This window comes from Phodopus roborovskii, unplaced genomic scaffold (genome assembly GCF_943737965.1).
Source record: "Phodopus roborovskii unplaced genomic scaffold, PHOROB, whole genome shotgun sequence".
NCBI classification, from domain to species: domain Eukaryota; kingdom Metazoa; phylum Chordata; class Mammalia; order Rodentia; family Cricetidae; genus Phodopus; species Phodopus roborovskii.
In genome coordinates this window covers 14,039,878-14,064,387 of record NW_026126514.1, presented here as the reverse complement: position 1 = coordinate 14,064,387, position 24,510 = coordinate 14,039,878, and the positions used below count along the sequence as shown (strand labels likewise).

Genomic DNA, 24,510 nt, shown 5'->3' with positions numbered 1-24,510 from the left:
CCATGTCCTGTGTGCACTATAAATTTTCCTCTAAACTCCACTACGACATCGTCACCTTTGATGGGCTCCATATCTCCCTCTGCGACTTAAAGAAGAAGATTATGAGCAGAGAAAAGCTGAAAGCTACCCATAGCGATCTGCAGATCAGCAACGCACAGACGAAAGAAGACTATCCTGAGGATACTGCGCTCATTCCTAAAAATTCATCTGTAATTGTCAGAAGAATTCCTGCGGCAGGTGTGAAGTCCACAAGCAGGACCTATGTTAAAAGTCGAAGTGAACGAGGGATGGGAACTACAAAAGCAATCGATGGCTCTCCTGCGTCTATTTCTCTGGCCCAGCTTACAAGGACCGCCAATCTGGCTGAAGCCAATGCTGCCGAGGAAGATAAAATCCAAGCAATGATGGCGCAATCTGGCCATCGATACGACCCAGTCAACTACACGAAGAAAGCTGTAGGTCCACCACCTCCATCTTATACCTGCTTTCGTTGCGGCAAGCCTGGCCATTATATTAAGGATTGCCCAACAAACGGGGATAAGGACTTTGAACCTGGCCGTAGGATCAAAAGGAGCAGTGGAATTCCCACAAGTTTTATGATGGAAGTGAAGGATCCCAGCATAAAAGGCGCGATGCTTACGAACACTGGAAAATACGCAATACCAAAGATAGATGCAGAGGCCTATGCAATTGGGAAGAAAGAGAAGCCACCCTTCTTGCCAGAGGAGCGGTCATCGTCATCATCTTCAGACGATGATCCTATCCCAGAGGAGCTTCTGTGCCTCATCTGCAAGGACCTTATGACTGACGCTGCTCTCATCCCCTGCTGTGGAAACAGTTACTGTGATGAGTGTATCCGGACGGCACTCCTGGAGTCGGATGACCATACATGTCCAACGTGTCAGCAAAACGAAGTTTCTCCTGATGCCTTGACGGCCAACAAGTTTTTACGGCAGGCTATTGAGAACTTCAAAAACGGGACTGGCTATCCAATAAGACTGCGACAACAGGTACGGCCACCCCCACGCCCATTACCACCACCAAGACCACGCGCCCAGCGGACCCCGCAGCCTCTGATGAGGTCTCCAATATCAAGACAGCAGGATCCTTCCATGACTCCAGGGGCGTCTTCCTCCTCTCGTCGTCCAACTCCCTCCGTAGCGTCGTCGTTCCCTTCAAATCCATCTTGCTTGGCTCCTCCTGTGCCTGGAAATCCGTCTCCTGCCCCAGCTCCAGGACCCGATAGAACTGCAGCAGCGACTGTCTCGGTCCATTCGGAAAAGTCAGAGGGCCCTGTCCGGGATTCTGATACTAAATTATCGCCAGCTGCCGCCCTCGCATGGGAACACTCGGAGGGAGCCTGCTCAATGGCAAGCGCTGCACTCGTGGGAGGGTGGAAGGGTCACCGAGTGCCTGCCCTTGGAGCTCCATCATTGCTGGGACAGTCACCATCAGGTGGACAGCTGATCCCCACAACCGGTCCAGTAGGAATAAATACTGCTCGTCCAGGTGGTGGTCCACCAGGTTGGGGACGTTCCAACAAACTCGGCTACCCGGTTTCTCCGCCACAGCCCATTAGAAGAGGGGAAAGAAATTGTTACAGAAGTATCAACCGCGGGCGACGCCACAGCGAAAGATCACAGGGCCCTCAAGACCCGTCACTACCGGCAACTCCAGTCTTTGTACCCGTACCACCGCCTCCTTTGTATGCGCCGCCTCCCGATGCGCTCCCTCTTCCTCCGGGTGTACCTCCCGCACAGTTTTCTCCTCAGTTTCCTCCTGCAGGATCTCCCGCAGCTCTCGCCAACATATCAACGCTTTGGGTTTCGTCAGGGGCTCAGACTGCTCATTCAAACGCCCTCCCTACCGCGCAAGCACCACCTGTGACCAGGGAAGAATTCTATAGAGCGCCACCACAACTAAAGGGAGGGTCTACATCGCCCTCTAGTGGTTCATCGTATTCAAGAAGTTCATACCCTTGCTTGAAATCAAGATCTGGCTTGACAAGGTCAGGCTCTTGCTCTCGATCCTTCAGCCGCTCACACTCTCGCTCCCTTTCACCATCACCCCCATACCCGAGGAGAGGCAGAGGCAAGAGCCGCAATTTTCGTTCACGGTCCAGATCTCGCGGACGTGGTGATCACCGATCGAGGTCAAGGTCGCCTCCACATAGACATAGACGTTATCGTGCAAGATCTCCTCAAGCCTTTGGGGGTCAGTCTCCCAGGAAGCCGAATGGACATCAAGGAGAAACAGAACGTCAGTATTTTAATAGATGCAGAGAAGTTCCACCCCCTTATGGCAATAAAGCCTGTTCCGGACCGAGTGTCGAAAGGAGAGACCCATTTGAGAAAGAACGCTACCACCGAGAACCGGAGAGGGAATACCGAGAGTGGTACCGGAAGTACTACAAAGGATATGCTGTGGGGGCACAGCCGAGGCCCGCTGCTGACAGAGGGGGCTTCTCTCCAGAAAGGCTTAAACCTCCTACTGTCAGAAATCCACCCTTCCCTGGGGGCGCAGAGACGACTGTCGTGCTGGACGAAGTCACAGAACTAGAAATCTAGGTGGCAGCTATCCAGAAAAGCTGTCATCGAGAGAGAATCACAATCGGAAAGATAATGCAGAAGCACAGGAGTGGGAGAACGTTGCCGGCGACGATAAAGGAAACAAGCCCGAGAAACACAGAAAAGGAAGAAAGGGGGAGGAGAGTGAGAGCGTCCTGGCCCACGAGCTGTTAGAGCCTTCCGGGACATCCAGAGAGTCACTCGTGCTGATGACACTAAGACAGAAACACTCGTTTTCCTCCCAAGGAGAGAGGATGCTACCCCTGTTAGGGATGAACCCATGGGAGCAGAATCTGTCACTTGCGAATCAGTATCTGAAAGAGACAAGAGAGAAAACGGTAAGCCAAACCGAAAGAGTGATGAGACCAAACGGAAAAGCGATGGCTCTGCTCAAGCCAAGAAAGAAAAAGTTTTAAGACCTTCTAAAGGACCCCAAGACAAAGAAGACGGGGAGCCTGGAAAAGCTCCTTGGTCCGAACCTCCACTTAAAAACGCCAAAGAAGACGGTGCAAAGACCGGCTCTGCAAAAGCGTCACCATCATTTCAGAAGGATGACGATGTCACCGGAACTCCCAGAAGAGCCCACTCTAAATCTGTAAAGGGACACCTCGAGACAGAGCCAGTCAAGAAGGAGAAGGTGACAAGGGACTCTACCAAAGACATCCAGCCAGAAAAGCCGGCTGGTGAGGATGAAAAGGCCAAGAAGCCTGAGAAAAGCACACTACTTGTTCACAAGGGAGGAAAAAGAAAGAGGAAGGCGGAGGAAAAGAATAGAGATGAAGATTTTGACGAGCGAAATAAAAAGAGAAAGAGGTAGACACACCATCAAAGAGGGAGCCATCGTAGGTTTGGTTTGAAGAGAATACTGATTCGAGAGAAACGTCCAGAGACCTACAAGGATGAACCCCCCACCCCCCCGACTAACAACCCCAGCAAAAGGCAGAAAGGCTCCTTAAATGCCCTTCCCTGACAATGAGATTGACAACTAACGTTTATCTACCATCACAGAGCCCTCACCTAGTAGCTGATGGAAACAGATGCAGACACCCACAGCTAAGCACTGAGCGGAACTGGAAACCAGATGCAAAGAGTGGGGGAGTGATAAGGAAACCCAGGCTACAGAAACCCAGAGAGACCGCTGACCTGAACCAGGGGGAGCTAATGGACCCCCACACTGGTCGCTGGGAACCCAGCATTGGACCGACTCTGAACCCCTGAACATGGGCCTCAGTGAGAAGGCCTGGGCAGTCTAAGGGACATCTGACAGTGCCACCAGGATGTATGCCCTGGTGCACAAAAGGACTGTGGCCTACAGCTAGGATATCTGAATCTTCTTCGAATCCCCCAAGACAGCGCCCCTTACCAGCAGGAAGTAGTTGGGAAAGAACGACGCCCAAATTCCCAAATATTGTGTATAAATGTTTGTTTTCATTTAATTGGACTTTGTTATATAAAATTAAATAAAAAAGACTCTATATGCATAAAAAAAAAAAACAAAACAAAAGGACTGTGGCAGCACGTTACCCATGTGAGGGGGCGGGGAGGGACAGGGGATACTCCCCTTAACCTAGAGGCAGGATGGGAGGGCCTAGTCCCTACTCCAGATGACCTGACAGATGTAGAGGGCCCCTCCTGGAAGGCATCACACTACATGTGGAGTGGGGGTTGGAATGGGATGAAAGGGTGGTTTGGGGGGCACGGGAAGGTGGGAGAGGGGGAGGGAGAGGAGACTGGGCTCAATATGTTAAATAAGAAAACTAAATAAATATATGAATAAAATTTCCTTGTCCAGAATATTCTCCCCAAAGTTCTTTCCTTTTCCAAATAGCAATGGTAAGATTATTTAATTCTATCAAACACTTTATAGACACTTACTCTGTATTTTCCAAATAAATGTTTAACATGGAACTGTAACCAGTGAAATGTACAATTCCAAGATGACAATAAAAACTTGTACTCAATATACAATCCACAAAGAAAAATGAAAACCAAATTATTTGAATGTAAAAAGTTTACACCGGCTCGGCAGCAGTGGCACACACACACACCTTTCTTTCCAGCACTTGGGAGGCAGAGGTACACAGATCAGAGTGAGTTTGAGAACAGCCTGGTCTACAGAGTGAGTTCCAGGAAAACGAGGACTACACAGATAAATCCTGTCTTGAAAGACCAACGAGAGAGAGGGAGTGGGGGATAGAGAGGTAGAGACATGGAGATGGACAGAGCGATACACACACACACACACAGAGAGAGACAGAAAGAGAAAACAGAGATAGACAGAGAGAGAAAGAGAGAGAGACAGAGAGAGAGAGAGAGAGCAAGGGACCCTGTAACTTTGCACTTTGTTTGGTGTGTAGGGTCCATATGGTACTTAGTTGATGGTGTCCTGCGGGAGGTAACTATGATTAGGTGAGGTGATAAAAACTGGGTCTCTAAGATGGCAGGGTCTTTACAAGAAGAGAACCAAGGACTTAAACCTGCATATGTGCCTGGTCCTAGCCTACAACAAATTATGTCTTCTTCTGAGTGACAAAGAAGAATAAAAGTTTGCAAAAAAGACTGAAAACTGAGTAGGCAGAGTGAGCATCAAGATAGGGTGCCTTTGTCTTTGTGTTTGAAAGTGTTTAAGTGGAAACTTTAGAGTATATTGATAGTGTAAATAATTGATGATACTGATAATATCTCATGTATGGTTACTGCTAAGGAATCTGCTCTTCCACTCTATACACATCAAGGGTACCAAGCTGGGCTTTGACTGGGAACCTTTCACCCTAAATCAAGAGTAGTGTTCTGTAGCTATTGGCTACCTTCACAGTAAGAAATACAAATTTTACTTTACTGATTTAGTTAATGTCTTTGTGTGACCAATAAGGTAATTGTAAACCTCGGTAAGTAAATATAATCTATTTTTTTACTTGTTAAGCAATCCTGGGTTCACTTGCTGAATGAGAGTAATTTAACAGTTAAAAGTCAAAAAAAAAAAAAAAAAAAACCAGGTGTACCAGGTGTATGTGATCAAGGTCAGCCTGTTGTAAAAAGTTACTTCTAGGACAGTTAAGGCTGCACAAAAAAAAAAAAACCTGCCTGATGGAACCAGGATGATGTATCCCAGGTGCGCCAAATGACTTTGGTATCACATTCTCCATGGAGCAATACTACCTTAGCTTAGAGGCCGGGAAGTGGGCCTAGTCCCTACTTAGAATGGTTTGACAGATTTGGTTGAACACTCCTGGAAGTCATCGCCCACTCTGTGGAGTTGATGGAGGGGTGGATAGAATGGGTAAAGGGAGGGAGGGAGAGGGGTGTGGGATCGATATGTAAAAATAAGAAAAAATACAGCAAAACCCAATAAAAAAATAAAAAATAAAACAGCCTCAAAAGAAGGAAGCAAAGACAGAAACACCGACCAACAGACACACAGAGAGTTAGAGGGAGTGAGAGAAAGACAAAAAGTAAGAAACAAAGAAAGAAAGGAAGAAAGAAAGAAAGAAAGAAAGGAAGGAAGGAAGGAAGAAGGGAAGGAAGGAAGGAAGGAAGAAAAAAGGGAAAACGAAAAGCCCAAAAATAAAGTAAAATAAAAAAGCTGAGGGTAAGAGAGGATGACCTATTCTTGGTTGTCAATTTAATTCAAAATGGCGGAATTGGAGCTTCTCATCCGGGTCTTGAGGTGGGAGGTGACACCCTTAATCTGCATAATGCCTTCTGCTGGGAGCATATATAAGAAGGTGCAAGAAGGAAGCTGTTGCTTTCTGTCTGCTTGCTCTGGCCTTGCTAGCAAGTGCACGCCTTCACCCGCATTAGAACCTTGTAGTTCCTTGCGGCTCCAGCGGCTCCTGAAGATCAAGCGAAACACTGGGCCTCGTGGACCGAACAACTTCTGGATTCTTGGACTTTCCGGCCTGGTCTTTGTAGACAAGAGTTACCTCGGAGCCCCGGGGCCACCTTCAGGCCCACACTTCAGGCCGAGACCCCTGGGCCCCAGAGCTGCTGCAATCGTCAGCCGTCAGCAGGGTGCCTAGCACAAGGAATCCTTTGCCACCATGTCCTGTGTGCACTATAAATTTTCCTCTAAACTCCACTACGACATCGTCACCTTTGATGGGCTCCATATCTCCCTCTGCGACTTAAAGAAGAAGATTATGAGCAGAGAAAAGCTGAAAGCTACCCATAGCGATCTGCAGATCAGCAACGCACAGACGAAAGAAGACTATCCTGAGGATACTGCGCTCATTCCTAAAAATTCATCTGTAATTGTCAGAAGAATTCCTGCGGCAGGTGTGAAGTCCACAAGCAGGACCTATGTTAAAAGTCGAAGTGAACGAGGGATGGGAACTACAAAAGCAATCGATGGCTCTCCTGCGTCTATTTCTCTGGCCCAGCTTACAAGGACCGCCAATCTGGCTGAAGCCAATGCTGCCGAGGAAGATAAAATCCAAGCAATGATGGCGCAATCTGGCCATCGATACGACCCAGTCAACTACACGAAGAAAGCTGTAGGTCCACCACCTCCATCTTATACCTGCTTTCGTTGCGGCAAGCCTGGCCATTATATTAAGGATTGCCCAACAAACGGGGATAAGGACTTTGAACCTGGCCGTAGGATCAAAAGGAGCAGTGGAATTCCCACAAGTTTTATGATGGAAGTGAAGGATCCCAGCATAAAAGGCGCGATGCTTACGAACACTGGAAAATACGCAATACCAAAGATAGATGCAGAGGCCTATGCAATTGGGAAGAAAGAGAAGCCACCCTTCTTGCCAGAGGAGCGGTCATCGTCATCATCTTCAGACGATGATCCTATCCCAGAGGAGCTTCTGTGCCTCATCTGCAAGGACCTTATGACTGACGCTGCTCTCATCCCCTGCTGTGGAAACAGTTACTGTGATGAGTGTATCCGGACGGCACTCCTGGAGTCGGATGACCATACATGTCCAACGTGTCAGCAAAACGAAGTTTCTCCTGATGCCTTGACGGCCAACAAGTTTTTACGGCAGGCTATTGAGAACTTCAAAAACGGGACTGGCTATCCAATAAGACTGCGACAACAGGTACGGCCACCCCCACGCCCATTACCACCACCAAGACCACGCGCCCAGCGGACCCCGCAGCCTCTGATGAGGTCTCCAATATCAAGACAGCAGGATCCTTCCATGACTCCAGGGGCGTCTTCCTCCTCTCGTCGTCCAACTCCCTCCGTAGCGTCGTCGTTCCCTTCAAATCCATCTTGCTTGGCTCCTCCTGTGCCTGGAAATCCGTCTCCTGCCCCAGCTCCAGGACCCGATAGAACTGCAGCAGCGACTGTCTCGGTCCATTCGGAAAAGTCAGAGGGCCCTGTCCGGGATTCTGATACTAAATTATCGCCAGCTGCCGCCCTCGCATGGGAACACTCGGAGGGAGCCTGCTCAATGGCAAGCGCTGCACTCGTGGGAGGGTGGAAGGGTCACCGAGTGCCTGCCCTTGGAGCTCCATCATTGCTGGGACAGTCACCATCAGGTGGACAGCTGATCCCCACAACCGGTCCAGTAGGAATAAATACTGCTCGTCCAGGTGGTGGTCCACCAGGTTGGGGACGTTCCAACAAACTCGGCTACCCGGTTTCTCCGCCACAGCCCATTAGAAGAGGGGAAAGAAATTGTTACAGAAGTATCAACCGCGGGCGACGCCACAGCGAAAGATCACAGGGCCCTCAAGACCCGTCACTACCGGCAACTCCAGTCTTTGTACCCGTACCACCGCCTCCTTTGTATGCGCCGCCTCCCGATGCGCTCCCTCTTCCTCCGGGTGTACCTCCCGCACAGTTTTCTCCTCAGTTTCCTCCTGCAGGATCTCCCGCAGCTCTCGCCAACATATCAACGCTTTGGGTTTCGTCAGGGGCTCAGACTGCTCATTCAAACGCCCTCCCTACCGCGCAAGCACCACCTGTGACCAGGGAAGAATTCTATAGAGCGCCACCACAACTAAAGGGAGGGTCTACATCGCCCTCTAGTGGTTCATCGTATTCAAGAAGTTCATACCCTTGCTTGAAATCAAGATCTGGCTTGACAAGGTCAGGCTCTTGCTCTCGATCCTTCAGCCGCTCACACTCTCGCTCCCTTTCACCATCACCCCCATACCCGAGGAGAGGCAGAGGCAAGAGCCGCAATTTTCGTTCACGGTCCAGATCTCGCGGACGTGGTGATCACCGATCGAGGTCAAGGTCGCCTCCACATAGACATAGACGTTATCGTGCAAGATCTCCTCAAGCCTTTGGGGGTCAGTCTCCCAGGAAGCCGAATGGACATCAAGGAGAAACAGAACGTCAGTATTTTAATAGATGCAGAGAAGTTCCACCCCCTTATGGCAATAAAGCCTGTTCCGGACCGAGTGTCGAAAGGAGAGACCCATTTGAGAAAGAACGCTACCACCGAGAACCGGAGAGGGAATACCGAGAGTGGTACCGGAAGTACTACAAAGGATATGCTGTGGGGGCACAGCCGAGGCCCGCTGCTGACAGAGGGGGCTTCTCTCCAGAAAGGCTTAAACCTCCTACTGTCAGAAATCCACCCTTCCCTGGGGGGCGCAGAGACGACTGTCGTGCTGGACGAAGTCACAGAACTAGAAATCTAGGTGGCAGCTATCCAGAAAAGCTGTCATCGAGAGAGAATCACAATCGGAAAGATAATGCAGAAGCACAGGAGTGGGAGAACGTTGCCGGCGACGATAAAGGAAACAAGCCCGAGAAACACAGAAAAGGAAGAAAGGGGGAGGAGAGTGAGAGCGTCCTGGCCCACGAGCTGTTAGAGCCTTCCGGGACATCCAGAGAGTCATCTCGTGCTGATGACACTAAGACAGAAACACTCGTTTTCCTCCCAAGGAGAGAGGATGCTACCCCTGTTAGGGATGAACCCATGGGAGCAGAATCTGTCACTTGCGAATCAGTATCTGAAAGAGACAAGAGAGAAAACGGTAAGCCAAACCGAAAGAGTGATGAGACCAAACGGAAAAGCGATGGCTCTGCTCAAGCCAAGAAAGAAAAAGTTTTAAGACCTTCTAAAGGACCCCAAGACAAAGAAGACGGGGAGCCTGGAAAAGCTCCTTGGTCCGAACCTCCACTTAAAAACGCCAAAGAAGACGGTGCAAAGACCGGCTCTGCAAAAGCGTCACCATCATTTCAGAAGGATGACGATGTCACCGGAACTCCCAGAAGAGCCCACTCTAAATCTGTAAAGGGACACCTCGAGACAGAGCCAGTCAAGAAGGAGAAGGTGACAAGGGACTCTACCAAAGACATCCAGCCAGAAAAGCCGGCTGGTGAGGATGAAAAGGCCAAGAAGCCTGAGAAAAGCACACTACTTGTTCACAAGGGAGGAAAAAGAAAGAGGAAGGCGGAGGAAAAGAATAGAGATGAAGATTTTGACGAGCGAAATAAAAAGAGAAAGAGGTAGACACACCATCAAAGAGGGAGCCATCGTAGGTTTGGTTTGAAGAGAATACTGATTCGAGAGAAACGTCCAGAGACCTACAAGGATGAACCCCCCCACCCCCCGACTAACAACCCCAGCAAAAGGCAGAAAGGCTCCTTAAATGCCCTTCCCTGACAATGAGATTGACAACTAACGTTTATCTACCATCACAGAGCCCTCACCTAGTAGCTGATGGAAACAGATGCAGACACCCACAGCTAAGCACTGAGCGGAACTGGAAACCAGATGCAAAGAGTGGGGGAGTGATAAGGAAACCCAGGCTACAGAAACCCAGAGAGACCGCTGACCTGAACCAGGGGGAGCTAATGGACCCCCACACTGGTCGCTGGGAACCCAGCATTGGACCGACTCTGAACCCCTGAACATGGGCCTCAGTGAGAAGGCCTGGGCAGTCTAAGGGACATCTGACAGTGCCACCAGGATGTATGCCCTGGTGCACAAAAGGACTGTGGCCTACAGCTAGGATATCTGAATCTTCTTCGAATCCCCCAAGACAGCGCCCCTTACCAGCAGGAAGTAGTTGGGAAAGAACGACGCCCAAATTCCCAAATATTGTGTATAAATGTTTGTTTTCATTTAATTGGACTTTGTTATATAAAATTAAATAAAAAAGACTCTATATGCATAAAAAAAAACAAAACAAAAGGACTGTGGCAGCACGTTACCCATGTGAGGGGGCGGGGAGGGACAGGGGATACTCCCTTAACCTAGAGGCAGGATGGGAGGGCCTAGTCCCTACTCCAGATGACCTGACAGATGTAGAGGGCCCCTCCTGGAAGGCATCACACTACATGTGGAGTGGGGGTTGGAATGGGATGAAAGGGTGGTTTGGGGGGCACGGGAAGGTGGGAGAGGGGGAGGGAGAGGAGACTGGGCTCAATATGTTAAATAAGAAAACTAAATAAATATATGAATAAAATTTCCTTGTCCAGAATATTCTCCCCAAAGTTCTTTCCTTTTCCAAATAGCAATGGTAAGATTATTTAATTCTATCAAACACTTTATAGACACTTACTCTGTATTTTCCAAATAAATGTTTAACATGGAACTGTAACCAGTGAAATGTACAATTCCAAGATGACAATAAAAACTTGTACTCAATATACAATCCACAAAGAAAAATGAAAACCAAATTATTTGAATGTAAAAAGTTTACACCGGCTCGGCAGCAGTGGCACACACACACACCTTTCTTTCCAGCACTTGGGAGGCAGAGGTACACAGATCAGAGTGAGTTTGAGAACAGCCTGGTCTACAGAGTGAGTTCCAGGAAAACGAGGACTACACAGATAAATCCTGTCTTGAAAGACCAACGAGAGAGAGGGAGTGGGGGATAGAGAGGTAGAGACATGGAGATGGACAGAGCGATACACACACACACACACACACAGAGAGAGACAGAAAGAGAAAACAGAGATAGACAGAGAGAGAAAGAGAGAGAGAGAGAGAGAGAGAGAGAGCGCAAGGGACCCTGTAACTTTGCACTTTGTTTGGTGTGTAGGGTCCATATGGTACTTAGTTGATGGTGTCCTGCGGGAGGTAACTATGATTAGGTGAGGTGATAAAAACTGGGTCTCTAAGATGGCAGGGTCTTTACAAGAAGAGAACCAAGGACTTAAACCTGCATATGTGCCTGGTCCTAGCCTACAACAAATTATGTCTTCTTCTGAGTGACAAAGAAGAATAAAAGTTTGCAAAAAAGACTGAAAACTGAGTAGGCAGAGTGAGCATCAAGATAGGGTGCCTTTGTCTTTGTGTTTGAAAGTGTTTAAGTGGAAACTTTAGAGTATATTGATAGTGTAAATAATTGATGATACTGATAATATCTCATGTATGGTTACTGCTAAGGAATCTGCTCTTCCACTCTATACACATCAAGGGTACCAAGCTGGGCTTTGACTGGGAACCTTTCACCCTAAATCAAGAGTAGTGTTCTGTAGCTATTGGCTACCTTCACAGTAAGAAATACAAATTTTACTTTACTGATTTAGTTAATGTCTTTGTGTGACCAATAAGGTAATTGTAAACCTCGGTAAGTAAATATAATCTATTTTTTTACTTGTTAAGCAATCCTGGGTTCACTTGCTGAATGAGAGTAATTTAACAGTTAAAAGTCAAAAAAAAAAAAAAAAAAAAAAAACCAGGTGTACCAGGTGTATGTGATCAAGGTCAGCCTGTTGTAAAAAGTTACTTCTAGGACAGTTAAGGCTGCACAAAAAAAAAAAAACCTGCCTGATGGAACCAGGATGATGTATCCCAGGTGCGCCAAATGACTTTGGTATCACATTCTCCATGGAGCAATACTACCTTAGCTTAGAGGCCGGGAAGTGGGCCTAGTCCCTACTTAGAATGGTTTGACAGATTTGGTTGAACACTCCTGGAAGTCATCGCCCACTCTGTGGAGTTGATGGAGGGGTGGATAGAATGGGTAAAGGGAGGGAGGGAGAGGGGTGTGGGATCGATATGTAAAAATAAGAAAAAAATACAGCAAAACCCAATAAAAAAATAAAAAATAAAACAGCCTCAAAAGAAGGAAGCAAAGACAGAAACACCGACCAACAGACACACAGAGAGTTAGAGGGAGTGAGAGAAAGACAAAAAGTAAGAAACAAAGAAAGAAAGGAAGAAAGAAAGAAAGAAAGGAAGGAAGGAAGGAAGAAGGGAAGGAAGGAAGGAAGGAAGAAAAAGGGAGAAAACGAAAAGCCCAAAAATAAAGTAAAATAAAAAAGCTGAGGGTAAGAGAGGATGACCTATTCTTGGTTGTCAATTTAATTCAAAATGGCGGAATTGGAGCTTCTCATCCGGGTCTTGAGGTGGGAGGTGACACCCTTAATCTGCATAATGCCTTCTGCTGGGAGCATATATAAGAAGGTGCAAGAAGGAAGCTGTTGCTTTCTGTCTGCTTGCTCTGGCCTTGCTAGCAAGTGCACGCCTTCACCCGCATTAGAACCTTGTAGTTCCTTGCGGCTCCAGCGGCTCCTGAAGATCAAGCGAAACACTGGGCCTCGTGGACCGAACAACTTCTGGATTCTTGGACTTTCCGGCCTGGTCTTTGTAGACAAGAGTTACCTCGGAGCCCCGGGGCCACCTTCAGGCCCACACTTCAGGCCGAGACCCCTGGGCCCCAGAGCTGCTGCAATCGTCAGCCGTCAGCAGGGTGCCTAGCACAAGGAATCCTTTGCCACCATGTCCTGTGTGCACTATAAATTTTCCTCTAAACTCCACTACGACATCGTCACCTTTGATGGGCTCCATATCTCCCTCTGCGACTTAAAGAAGAAGATTATGAGCAGAGAAAAGCTGAAAGCTACCCATAGCGATCTGCAGATCAGCAACGCACAGACGAAAGAAGACTATCCTGAGGATACTGCGCTCATTCCTAAAAATTCATCTGTAATTGTCAGAAGAATTCCTGCGGCAGGTGTGAAGTCCACAAGCAGGACCTATGTTAAAAGTCGAAGTGAACGAGGGATGGGAACTACAAAAGCAATCGATGGCTCTCCTGCGTCTATTTCTCTGGCCCAGCTTACAAGGACCGCCAATCTGGCTGAAGCCAATGCTGCCGAGGAAGATAAAATCCAAGCAATGATGGCGCAATCTGGCCATCGATACGACCCAGTCAACTACACGAAGAAAGCTGTAGGTCCACCACCTCCATCTTATACCTGCTTTCGTTGCGGCAAGCCTGGCCATTATATTAAGGATTGCCCAACAAACGGGGATAAGGACTTTGAACCTGGCCGTAGGATCAAAAGGAGCAGTGGAATTCCCACAAGTTTTATGATGGAAGTGAAGGATCCCAGCATAAAAGGCGCGATGCTTACGAACACTGGAAAATACGCAATACCAAAGATAGATGCAGAGGCCTATGCAATTGGGAAGAAAGAGAAGCCACCCTTCTTGCCAGAGGAGCGGTCATCGTCATCATCTTCAGACGATGATCCTATCCCAGAGGAGCTTCTGTGCCTCATCTGCAAGGACCTTATGACTGACGCTGCTCTCATCCCCTGCTGTGGAAACAGTTACTGTGATGAGTGTATCCGGACGGCACTCCTGGAGTCGGATGACCATACATGTCCAACGTGTCAGCAAAACGAAGTTTCTCCTGATGCCTTGACGGCCAACAAGTTTTTACGGCAGGCTATTGAGAACTTCAAAAACGGGACTGGCTATCCAATAAGACTGCGACAACAGGTACGGCCACCCCCACGCCCATTACCACCACCAAGACCACGCGCCCAGCGGACCCCGCAGCCTCTGATGAGGTCTCCAATATCAAGACAGCAGGATCCTTCCATGACTCCAGGGGCGTCTTCCTCCTCTCGTCGTCCAACTCCCTCCGTAGCGTCGTCGTTCCCTTCAAATCCATCTTGCTTGGCTCCTCCTGTGCCTGGAAATCCGTCTCCTGCCCCAGCTCCAGGACCCGATAGAACTGCAGCAGCGACTGTCTCGGTCCATTCGGAAAAGTCAGAGGGCCCTGTCCGGGATTCTGATACTAAATTATCGCCAGCTGCCGCCCTCGCATGGGAACACTCGGAGGGAGCCTGCTCAATGGCAAGCGCTGCACTCGTGGGAGGGTGGAAGGGTCACCGAGTGCCTGCCCTTGGAGCTCCATCATTGCTGGGACAGTCACCATCAGGTGGACAGCTGATCCCCACAACCGGTCCAGTAAGAATAAATACTGCTCGTCCAGGTGGTGGTCCACCAGGTTGGGGACGTTCCAACAAACTCGGCTACCCGGTTTCTCCGCCACAGCCCATTAGAAGAGGGGAAAGAAATTGTTACAGAAGTATCAACCGCGGGCGACGCCACAGCGAAAGATCACAGGGCCCTCAAGACCCGTCACTACCGGCAACTCCAGTCTTTGTACCCGTACCACCGCCTCCTTTGTATGCGCCGCCTCCCGATGCGCTCCCTCTTCCTCCGGGTGTACCTCCCGCACAGTTTTCTCCTCAGTTTCCTCCTGCAGGATCTCCCGCAGCTCTCGCCAACATATCAACGCTTTGGGTTTCGTCAGGGGCTCAGACTGCTCATTCAAACGCCCTCCCTACCGCGCAAGCACCACCTGTGACCAGGGAAGAATTCTATAGAGCGCCACCACAACTAAAGGGAGGGTCTACATCGCCCTCTAGTGGTTCATCGTATTCAAGAAGTTCATACCCTTGCTTGAAATCAAGATCTGGCTTGACAAGGTCAGGCTCTTGCTCTCGATCCTTCAGCCGCTCACACTCTCGCTCCCTTTCACCATCACCCCCATACCCGAGGAGAGGCAGAGGCAAGAGCCGCAATTTTCGTTCACGGTCCAGATCTCGCGGACGTGGTGATCACCGATCGAGGTCAAGGTCGCCTCCACATAGACATAGACGTTATCGTGCAAGATCTCCTCAAGCCTTTGGGGGTCAGTCTCCCAGGAAGCCGAATGGACATCAAGGAGAAACAGAACGTCAGTATTTTAATAGATGCAGAGAAGTTCCACCCCCTTATGGCAATAAAGCCTGTTCCGGACCGAGTGTCGAAAGGAGAGACCCATTTGAGAAAGAACGCTACCACCGAGAACCGGAGAGGGAATACCGAGAGTGGTACCGGAAGTACTACAAAGGATATGCTGTGGGGGCACAGCCGAGGCCCGCTGCTGACAGAGGGGGCTTCTCTCCAGAAAGGCTTAAACCTCCTACTGTCAGAAATCCACCCTTCCCTGGGGGGCGCAGAGACGACTGTCGTGCTGGACGAAGTCACAGAACTAGAAATCTAGGTGGCAGCTATCCAGAAAAGCTGTCATCGAGAGAGAATCACAATCGGAAAGATAATGCAGAAGCACAGGAGTGGGAGAACGTTGCCGGCGACGATAAAGGAAACAAGCCCGAGAAACACAGAAAAGGAAGAAAGGGGGAGGAGAGTGAGAGCGTCCTGGCCCACGAGCTGTTAGAGCCTTCCGGGACATCCAGAGAGTCATCTCGTGCTGATGACACTAAGACAGAAACACTCGTTTTCCTCCCAAGGAGAGAGGATGCTACCCCTGTTAGGGATGAACCCATGGGAGCAGAATCTGTCACTTGCGAATCAGTATCTGAAAGAGACAAGAGAGAAAACGGTAAGCCAAACCGAAAGAGTGATGAGACCAAACGGAAAAGCGATGGCTCTGCTCAAGCCAAGAAAGAAAAAGTTTTAAGACCTTCTAAAGGACCCCAAGACAAAGAAGACGGGGAGCCTGGAAAAGCTCCTTGGTCCGAACCTCCACTTAAAAACGCCAAAGAAGACGGTGCAAAGACCGGCTCTGCAAAAGCGTCACCATCATTTCAGAAGGATGACGATGTCACCGGAACTCCCAGAAGAGCCCACTCTAAATCTGTAAAGGGACACCTCGAGACAGAGCCAGTCAAGAAGGAGAAGGTGACAAGGGACTCTACCAAAGACATCCAGCCAGAAAAGCCGGCTGGTGAGGATGAAAAGGCCAAGAAGCCTGAGAAAAGCACACTACTTGTTCACAAGGGAGGAAAAAGAAAGAGGAAGGCGGAGGAAAAGAATAGAGATGAAGATTTTGACGAGCGAAATAAAAAGAGAAAGAGGTAGACACACCATCAAAGAGGGAGCCATCGTAGGTTTGGTTTGAAGAGAATACTGATTCGAGAGAAACGTCCAGAGACCTACAAGGATGAACCCCCCCACCCCCCGACTAACAACCCCAGCAAAAGGCAGAAAGGCTCCTTAAATGCCCTTCCCTGACAATGAGATTGACAACTAACGTTTATCTACCATCACAGAGCCCTCACCTAGTAGCTGATGGAAACAGATGCAGACACCCACAGCTAAGCACTGAGCGGAACTGGAAACCAGATGCAAAGAGTGGGGGAGTGATAAGGAAACCCAGGCTACAGAAACCCAGAGAGACCGCTGACCTGAACCAGGGGGAGCTAATGGACCCCCACACTGGTCGCTGGGAACCCAGCATTGGACCGACTCTGAACCCCTGAACATGGGCCTCAGTGAGAAGGCCTGGGCAGTCTAAGGGACATCTGACAGTGCCACCAGGATGTATGCCCTGGTGCACAAAAGGACTGTGGCCTACAGCTAGGATATCTGAATCTTCTTCGAATCCCCCAAGACAGCGCCCCTTACCAGCAGGAAGTAGTTGGGAAAGAACGACGCCCAAATTCCCAAATATTGTGTATAAATGTTTGTTTTCATTTAATTGGACTTTGTTATATAAAATTAAATAAAAAAGACTCTATATGCATAAAAAAAAAAAAACAAAACAAAAGGACTGTGGCAGCACGTTACCCATGTGAGGGGGCGGGGAGGGACAGGGGATACTCCCTTAACCTAGAGGCAGGATGGGAGGGCCTAGTCCCTACTCCAGATGACCTGACAGATGTAGAGGGCCCCTCCTGGAAGGCATCACACTACATGTGGAGTGGGGGTTGGAATGGGATGAAAGGGTGGTTTGGGGGGCACGGGAAGGTGGGAGAGGGGGGAGGGAGAGGAGACTGGGCTCAATATGTTAAATAAGAAAACTAAATAAATATATGAATAAAATTTCCTTGTCCAGAATATTCTCCCCAAAGTTCTTTCCTTTTCCAAATAGCAATGGTAAGATTATTTAATTCTATCAAACACTTTATAGACACTTACTCTGTATTTTCCAAATAAATGTTTAACATGGAACTGTAACCAGTGAAATGTACAATTCCAAGATGACAATAAAAACTTGTACTCAATATACAATCCACAAAGAAAAATGAAAACCAAATTATTTGAATGTAAAAAGTTTACACCGGCTCGGCAGCAGTGGCACACACACACACCTTTCTTTCCAGCACTTGGGAGGCAGAGGTACACAGATCAGAGTGAGTTTGAGAACAGCCTGGTCTACAGAGTGAGTTCCAGGAAAACGAGGACTACACAGATAAATCCTGTCTTGAAAGACCAACGAGAGAGAGGGAGTGGGGGATAGAGAGGTAGAGACATGGAGATGGACAGAGCGATACACACACACACACACACACACACAGAGAGACAGAAAGAGAAAACAGAGATAGACAGAGAGAGAAAGAGAGAGAGAGAGAGAGAGAGAGAGAGCGCAAGGGACCCTGTAACTTTGCACTTTGTTTGGTGTGTAGGGTCCATATGGTACTTAGTTGATGGTGTCCTGCGGGAGGTAACTATGATTAGGTGAGGTGATAAAAACTGGGTCTCTAAGATGGCAGGGTCTTTACAAGAAGAGAACCAAGGACTTAAACCTGCATATGTGCCTGGTCCTAGCCTACAACAAATTATGTCTTCTTCTGAGTGACAAAGAAGAATAAAAGTTTGCAAAAAAGACTGAAAACTGAGTAGGCAGAGTGAGCATCAAGATAGGGTGCCTTTGTCTTTGTGTTTGAAAGTGTTTAAGTGGAAACTTTAGAGTATATTGATAGTGTAAATAATTGATGATACTGATAATATCTCATGTATGGTTACTGCTAAGGAATCTGCTCTTCCACTCTATACACATCAAGGGTACCAAGCTGGGCTTTGACTGGGAACCTTTCACCCTAAATCAAGAGTAGTGTTCTGTAGCTATTGGCTACCTTCACAGTAAGAAATACAAATTTTACTTTACTGATTTAGTTAATGTCTTTGTGTGACCAATAAGGTAATTGTAAACCTCGGTAAGTAAATATAATCTATTTTTTTACTTGTTAAGCAATCCTGGGTTCACTTGCTGAATGAGAGTAATTTAACAGTTAAAAGTCAAAAAAAAAAAAAAAAAAAACCAGGTGTACCAGGTGTATGTGATCAAGGTCAGCCTGTTGTAAAAAGTTACTTCTAGGACAGTTAAGGCTGCACAAAAAAAAAAAACCTGCCTGATGGAACCAGGATGATGTATCCCAGGTGCGCCAAATGACTTTGGTATCACATTCTCCATGGAGCAATACTACCTTAGCTTAGAGGCCGGGAAGTGGGCCTAGTCCCTACTTAGAATGGTTTGACAGATTTGGTTGAACACTCCTGGAAGTCATCGCCCACTCTGTGGAGTTGATGGAGGGGTGGATAGAATGGGTAAAGGGAGGGAGGGAGAGGGGTGTGGGATCGATATGTAAAAATAAGAAAAAATACAGCAAAACCCAATAAAAAAATAAAAAATAAAACAGCCTCAAAAGAAGGAAGCAAAGACAGAAACACCGACCAACAGACACACAGAGAGTTAGAGGGAGTGAGAGAAAGACAAAAAGTAAGAAACAAAGAAAGAAAGGAAGGAAAGAAAGAAAGAAAGAAAGGAAGGAAGGAAGGAAGAAGGGAAGGAAGGAAGGAAGGAAGAAAAAGGGAAAACGAAAAGCCCAAAAATAAAGTAAAATAAAAAAGCTGAGGGTAAGAGAGGATGACCTATTCTTGGTTGTCAATTTAATTCAAAATGGCGGAATTGGAGCTTCTCATCCGGGTCTTGAGGTGGGAGGTGACACCCTTAATCTGCATAATGCCTTCTGCTGGGAGCATATATAAGAAGGTGCAAGAAGGAAGCTGTTGCTTTCTGTCTGCTTGCTCTGGCCTTGCTAGCAAGTGCACGCCTTCACCCGCATTAGAACCTTGTAGTTCCTTGCGGCTCCAGCGGCTCCTGAAGATCAAGCGAAACACTGGGCCTCGTGGACCGAACAACTTCTGGATTCTTGGACTTTCCGGCCTGGTCTTTGTAGACAAGAGTTACCTCGGAGCCCCGGGGCCACCTTCAGGCCCACACTTCAGGCCGAGACCCCTGGGCCCCAGAGCTGCTGCAATCGTCAGCCGTCAGCAGGGTGCCTAGCACAAGGAATCCTTTGCCACCATGTCCTGTGTGCACTATAAATTTTCCTCTAAACTCCACTACGACATCGTCACCTTTGATGGGCTCCATATCTCCCTCTGCGACTTAAAGAAGAAGATTATGAGCAGAGAAAAGCTGAAAGCTACCCATAGCGATCTGCAGATCAGCAACGCACAGACGAAAGAAGACTATCCTGAGGATACTGCGCTCATTCCTAAAAATTCATCTGTAATTGTCAGAAGAATTCCTGCGGCAGGTGTGAAGTCCACAAGCAGGACCTATGTTAAAAGTCGAAGTGAACGAGGGATGGGAACTACAAAAGCAATCGATGGCTCTCCTGCGTCTATTTCTCTGGCCCAGCTTACAAGGACCGCCAATCTGGCTGAAGCCAATGCTGCCGAGGAAGATAAAATCCAAGCAATGATGGCGCAATCTGGCCATCGATACGACCCAGTCAACTACACGAAGAAAGCTGTAGGTCCACCACCTCCATCTTATACCTGCTTTCGTTGCGGCAAGCCTGGCCATTATATTAAGGATTGCCCAACAAACGGGGATAAGGACTTTGAACCTGGCCGTAGGATCAAAAGGAGCAGTGGAATTCCCACAAGTTTTATGATGGAAGTGAAGGATCCCAGCATAAAAGGCGCGATGCTTACGAACACTGGAAAATACGCAATACCAAAGATAGATGCAGAGGCCTATGCAATTGGGAAGAAAGAGAAGCCACCCTTCTTGCCAGAGGAGCGGTCATCGTCATCATCTTCAGACGATGATCCTATCCCAGAGGAGCTTCTGTGCCTCATCTGCAAGGACCTTATGACTGACGCTGCTCTCATCCCCTGCTGTGGAAACAGTTACTGTGATGAGTGTATCCGGACGGCACTCCTGGAGTCGGATGACCATACATGTCCAACGTGTCAGCAAAACGAAGTTTCTCCTGATGCCTTGACGGCCAACAAGTTTTTACGGCAGGCTATTGAGAACTTCAAAAACGGGACTGGCTATCCAATAAGACTGCGACAACAGGTACGGCCACCCCCACGCCCATTACCACCACCAAGACCACGCGCCCAGCGGACCCCGCAGCCTCTGATGAGGTCTCCAATATCAAGACAGCAGGATCCTTCCATGACTCCAGGGGCGTCTTCCTCCTCTCGTCGTCCAACTCCCTCCGTAGCGTCGTCGTTCCCTTCAAATCCATCTTGCTTGGCTCCTCCTGTGCCTGGAAATCCGTCTCCTGCCCCAGCTCCAGGACCCGATAGAACTGCAGCAGCGACTGTCTCGGTCCATTCGGAAAAGTCAGAGGGCCCTGTCCGGGATTCTGATACTAAATTATCGCCAGCTGCCGCCCTCGCATGGGAACACTCGGAGGGAGCCTGCTCAATGGCAAGCGCTGCACTCGTGGGAGGGTGGAAGGGTCACCGAGTGCCTGCCCTTGGAGCTCCATCATTGCTGGGACAGTCACCATCAGGTGGACAGCTGATCCCCACAACCGGTCCAGTAAGAATAAATACTGCTCGTCCAGGTGGTGGTCCACCAGGTTGGGGACGTTCCAACAAACTCGGCTACCCGGTTTCTCCGCCACAGCCCATTAGAAGAGGGGAAAGAAATTGTTACAGAAGTATCAACCGCGGGCGACGCCACAGCGAAAGATCACAGGGCCCTCAAGACCCGTCACTACCGGCAACTCCAGTCTTTGTACCCGTACCACCGCCTCCTTTGTATGCGCCGCCTCCCGATGCGCTCCCTCTTCCTCCGGGTGTACCTCCCGCACAGTTTTCTCCTCAGTTTCCTCCTGCAGGATCTCCCGCAGCTCTCGCCAACATATCAACGCTTTGGGTTTCGTCAGGGGCTCAGACTGCTCATTCAAACGCCCTCCCTACCGCGCAAGCACCACCTGTGACCAGGGAAGAATTCTATAGAGCGCCACCACAACTAAAGGGAGGGTCTACATCGCCCTCTAGTGGTTCATCGTATTCAAGAAGTTCATACCCTTGCTTGAAATCAAGATCTGGCTTGACAAGGTCAGGCTCTTGCTCTCGATCCTTCAGCCGCTCACACTCTCGCTCCCTTTCACCATCACCCCCATACCCGAGGAGAGGCAGAGGCAAGAGCCGCAATTTTCGTTCACGGTCCAGATCTCGCGGACGTGGTGATCACCGATCGAGGTCAAGGTCGCCTCCACATAGACATAGACGTTATCGTGCAAGATCTCCTCAAGCCTTTGGGGGTCAGTCTCCCAGGAAGCCGAATGGACATCAAGGAGAAACAGAACGTCAGTATTTTAATAGATGCAGAGAAGTTCCACCCCCTTATGGCAATAAAGCCTGTTCCGGACCGAGTGTCGAAAGGAGAGACCCATTTGAGAAAGAACGCTACCACCGAGAACCGGAGAGGGAATACCGAGAGTGGTACCGGAAGTACTACAAAGGATATGCTGTGGGGGCACAGCCGAGGCCCGCTGCTGACAGAGGGGGCTTCTCTCCAGAAAGGCTTAAACCTCCTACTGTCAGAAATCCACCCTTCCCTGGGGGGCGCAGAGACGACTGTCGTGCTGGACGAAGTCACAGAACTAGAAATCTAGGTGGCAGCTATCCAGAAAAGCTGTCATCGAGAGAGAATCACAATCGGAAAGATAATGCAGAAGCACAGGAGTGGGAGAACGTTGCCGGCGACGATAAAGGAAACAAGCCCGAGAAACACAGAAAAGGAAGAAAGGGGGAGGAGAGTGAGAGCGTCCTGGCCCACGAGCTGTTAGAGCCTTCCGGGACATCCAGAGAGTCATCTCGTGCTGATGACACTAAGACAGAAACACTCGTTTTCCTCCCAAGGAGAGAGGATGCTACCCCTGTTAGGGATGAACCCATGGGAGCAGAATCTGTCACTTGCGAATCAGTATCTGAAAGAGACAAGAGAGAAAACGGTAAGCCAAACCGAAAGAGTGATGAGACCAAACGGAAAAGCGATGGCTCTGCTCAAGCCAAGAAAGAAAAAGTTTTAAGACCTTCTAAAGGACCCCAAGACAAAGAAGACGGGGAGCCTGGAAAAGCTCCTTGGTCCGAACCTCCACTTAAAAACGCCAAAGAAGACGGTGCAAAGACCGGCTCTGCAAAAGCGTCACCATCATTTCAGAAGGATGACGATGTCACCGGAACTCCCAGAAGAGCCCACTCTAAATCTGTAAAGGGACACCTCGAGACAGAGCCAGTCAAGAAGGAGAAGGTGACAAGGGACTCTACCAAAGACATCCAGCCAGAAAAGCCGGCTGGTGAGGATGAAAAGGCCAAGAAGCCTGAGAAAAGCACACTACTTGTTCACAAGGGAGGAAAAAGAAAGAGGAAGGCGGAGGAAAAGAATAGAGATGAAGATTTTGACGAGCGAAATAAAAAGAGAAAGAGGTAGACACACCATCAAAGAGGGAGCCATCGTAGGTTTGGTTTGAAGAGAATACTGATTCGAGAGAAACGTCCAGAGACCTACAAGGATGAACCCCCCCACCCCCCGACTAACAACCCCAGCAAAAGGCAGAAAGGCTCCTTAAATGCCCTTCCCTGACAATGAGATTGACAACTAACGTTTATCTACCATCACAGAGCCCTCACCTAGTAGCTGATGGAAACAGATGCAGACACCCACAGCTAAGCACTGAGCGGAACTGGAAACCAGATGCAAAGAGTGGGGGAGTGATAAGGAAACCCAGGCTACAGAAACCCAGAGAGACCGCTGACCTGAACCAGGGGGAGCTAATGGACCCCCACACTGGTCGCTGGGAACCCAGCATTGGACCGACTCTGAACCCCTGAACATGGGCCTCAGTGAGAAGGCCTGGGCAGTCTAAGGGACATCTGACAGTGCCACCAGGATGTATGCCCTGGTGCACAAAAGGACTGTGGCCTACAGCTAGGATATCTGAATCTTCTTCGAATCCCCCAAGACAGCGCCCCTTACCAGCAGGAAGTAGTTGGGAAAGAACGACGCCCAAATTCCCAAATATTGTGTATAAATGTTTGTTTTCATTTAATTGGACTTTGTTATATAAAATTAAATAAAAAAGACTCTATATGCATAAAAAAAAAAACAAAACAAAAGGACTGTGGCAGCACGTTACCCATGTGAGGGGGCGGGGAGGGACAGGGGATACTCCCCTTAACCTAGAGGCAGGATGGGAGGGCCTAGTCCCTACTCCAGATGACCTGACAGATGTAGAGGGCCCCTCCTGGAAGGCATCACACTACATGTGGAGTGGGGGTTGGAATGGGATGAAAGGGTGGTTTGGGGGGCACGGGAAGGTGGGAGAGGGGGAGGGAGAGGAGACTGGGCTCAATATGTTAAATAAGAAAACTAAATAAATATATGAATAAAATTTCCTTGTCCAGAATATTCTCCCCAAAGTTCTTTCCTTTTCCAAATAGCAATGGTAAGATTATTTAATTCTATCAAACACTTTATAGACACTTACTCTGTATTTTCCAAATAAATGTTTAACATGGAACTGTAACCAGTGAAATGTACAATTCCAAGATGACAATAAAAACTTGTACTCAATATACAATCCACAAAGAAAAATGAAAACCAAATTATTTGAATGTAAAAAGTTTACACCGGCTCGGCAGCAGTGGCACACACACACACCTTTCTTTCCAGCACTTGGGAGGCAGAGGTACACAGATCAGAGTGAGTTTGAGAACAGCCTGGTCTA

General features: G+C 48.6%; 4 protein-coding genes across 4 annotated transcripts; all 4 read left to right on the top strand.

Annotated features, from left to right (window-relative positions):
* Positions 1-2: 2 nt before the first annotated feature.
* Positions 3-3,351, top strand: LOC127230788 (E3 ubiquitin-protein ligase RBBP6-like; the record flags this gene model as incomplete). The annotated part of the gene is given in 3 exon segments (XM_051196081.1): positions 3-2,511; positions 2,514-2,765; positions 2,768-3,351. Coding segments are annotated over 3 exon segments (3,345 nt in total), but the record flags the coding sequence as incomplete, so codon positions are not given.
* A 3,256-nt stretch (positions 3,352-6,607) lies between these two features.
* On the top strand, positions 6,608-9,958 carry LOC127230787 (E3 ubiquitin-protein ligase RBBP6-like; the record flags this gene model as incomplete). The annotated part of the gene is made up of 1 exon (XM_051196080.1): positions 6,608-9,958. A coding segment is annotated over exon 1 (3,351 nt), but the record flags the coding sequence as incomplete, so codon positions are not given.
* A 3,258-nt stretch (positions 9,959-13,216) lies between these two features.
* On the top strand, positions 13,217-16,567 carry LOC127230785 (E3 ubiquitin-protein ligase RBBP6-like; the record flags this gene model as incomplete). The annotated part of the gene is made up of 1 exon (XM_051196079.1): positions 13,217-16,567. A coding segment is annotated over exon 1 (3,351 nt), but the record flags the coding sequence as incomplete, so codon positions are not given.
* Positions 16,568-19,829: 3,262 nt separating this feature from the next.
* On the top strand, positions 19,830-23,180 carry LOC127230784 (E3 ubiquitin-protein ligase RBBP6-like; the record flags this gene model as incomplete). Its single annotated transcript, XM_051196078.1, has 1 exon — positions 19,830-23,180. A coding segment is annotated over exon 1 (3,351 nt), but the record flags the coding sequence as incomplete, so codon positions are not given.
* Positions 23,181-24,510: the final 1,330 nt, after the last annotated feature.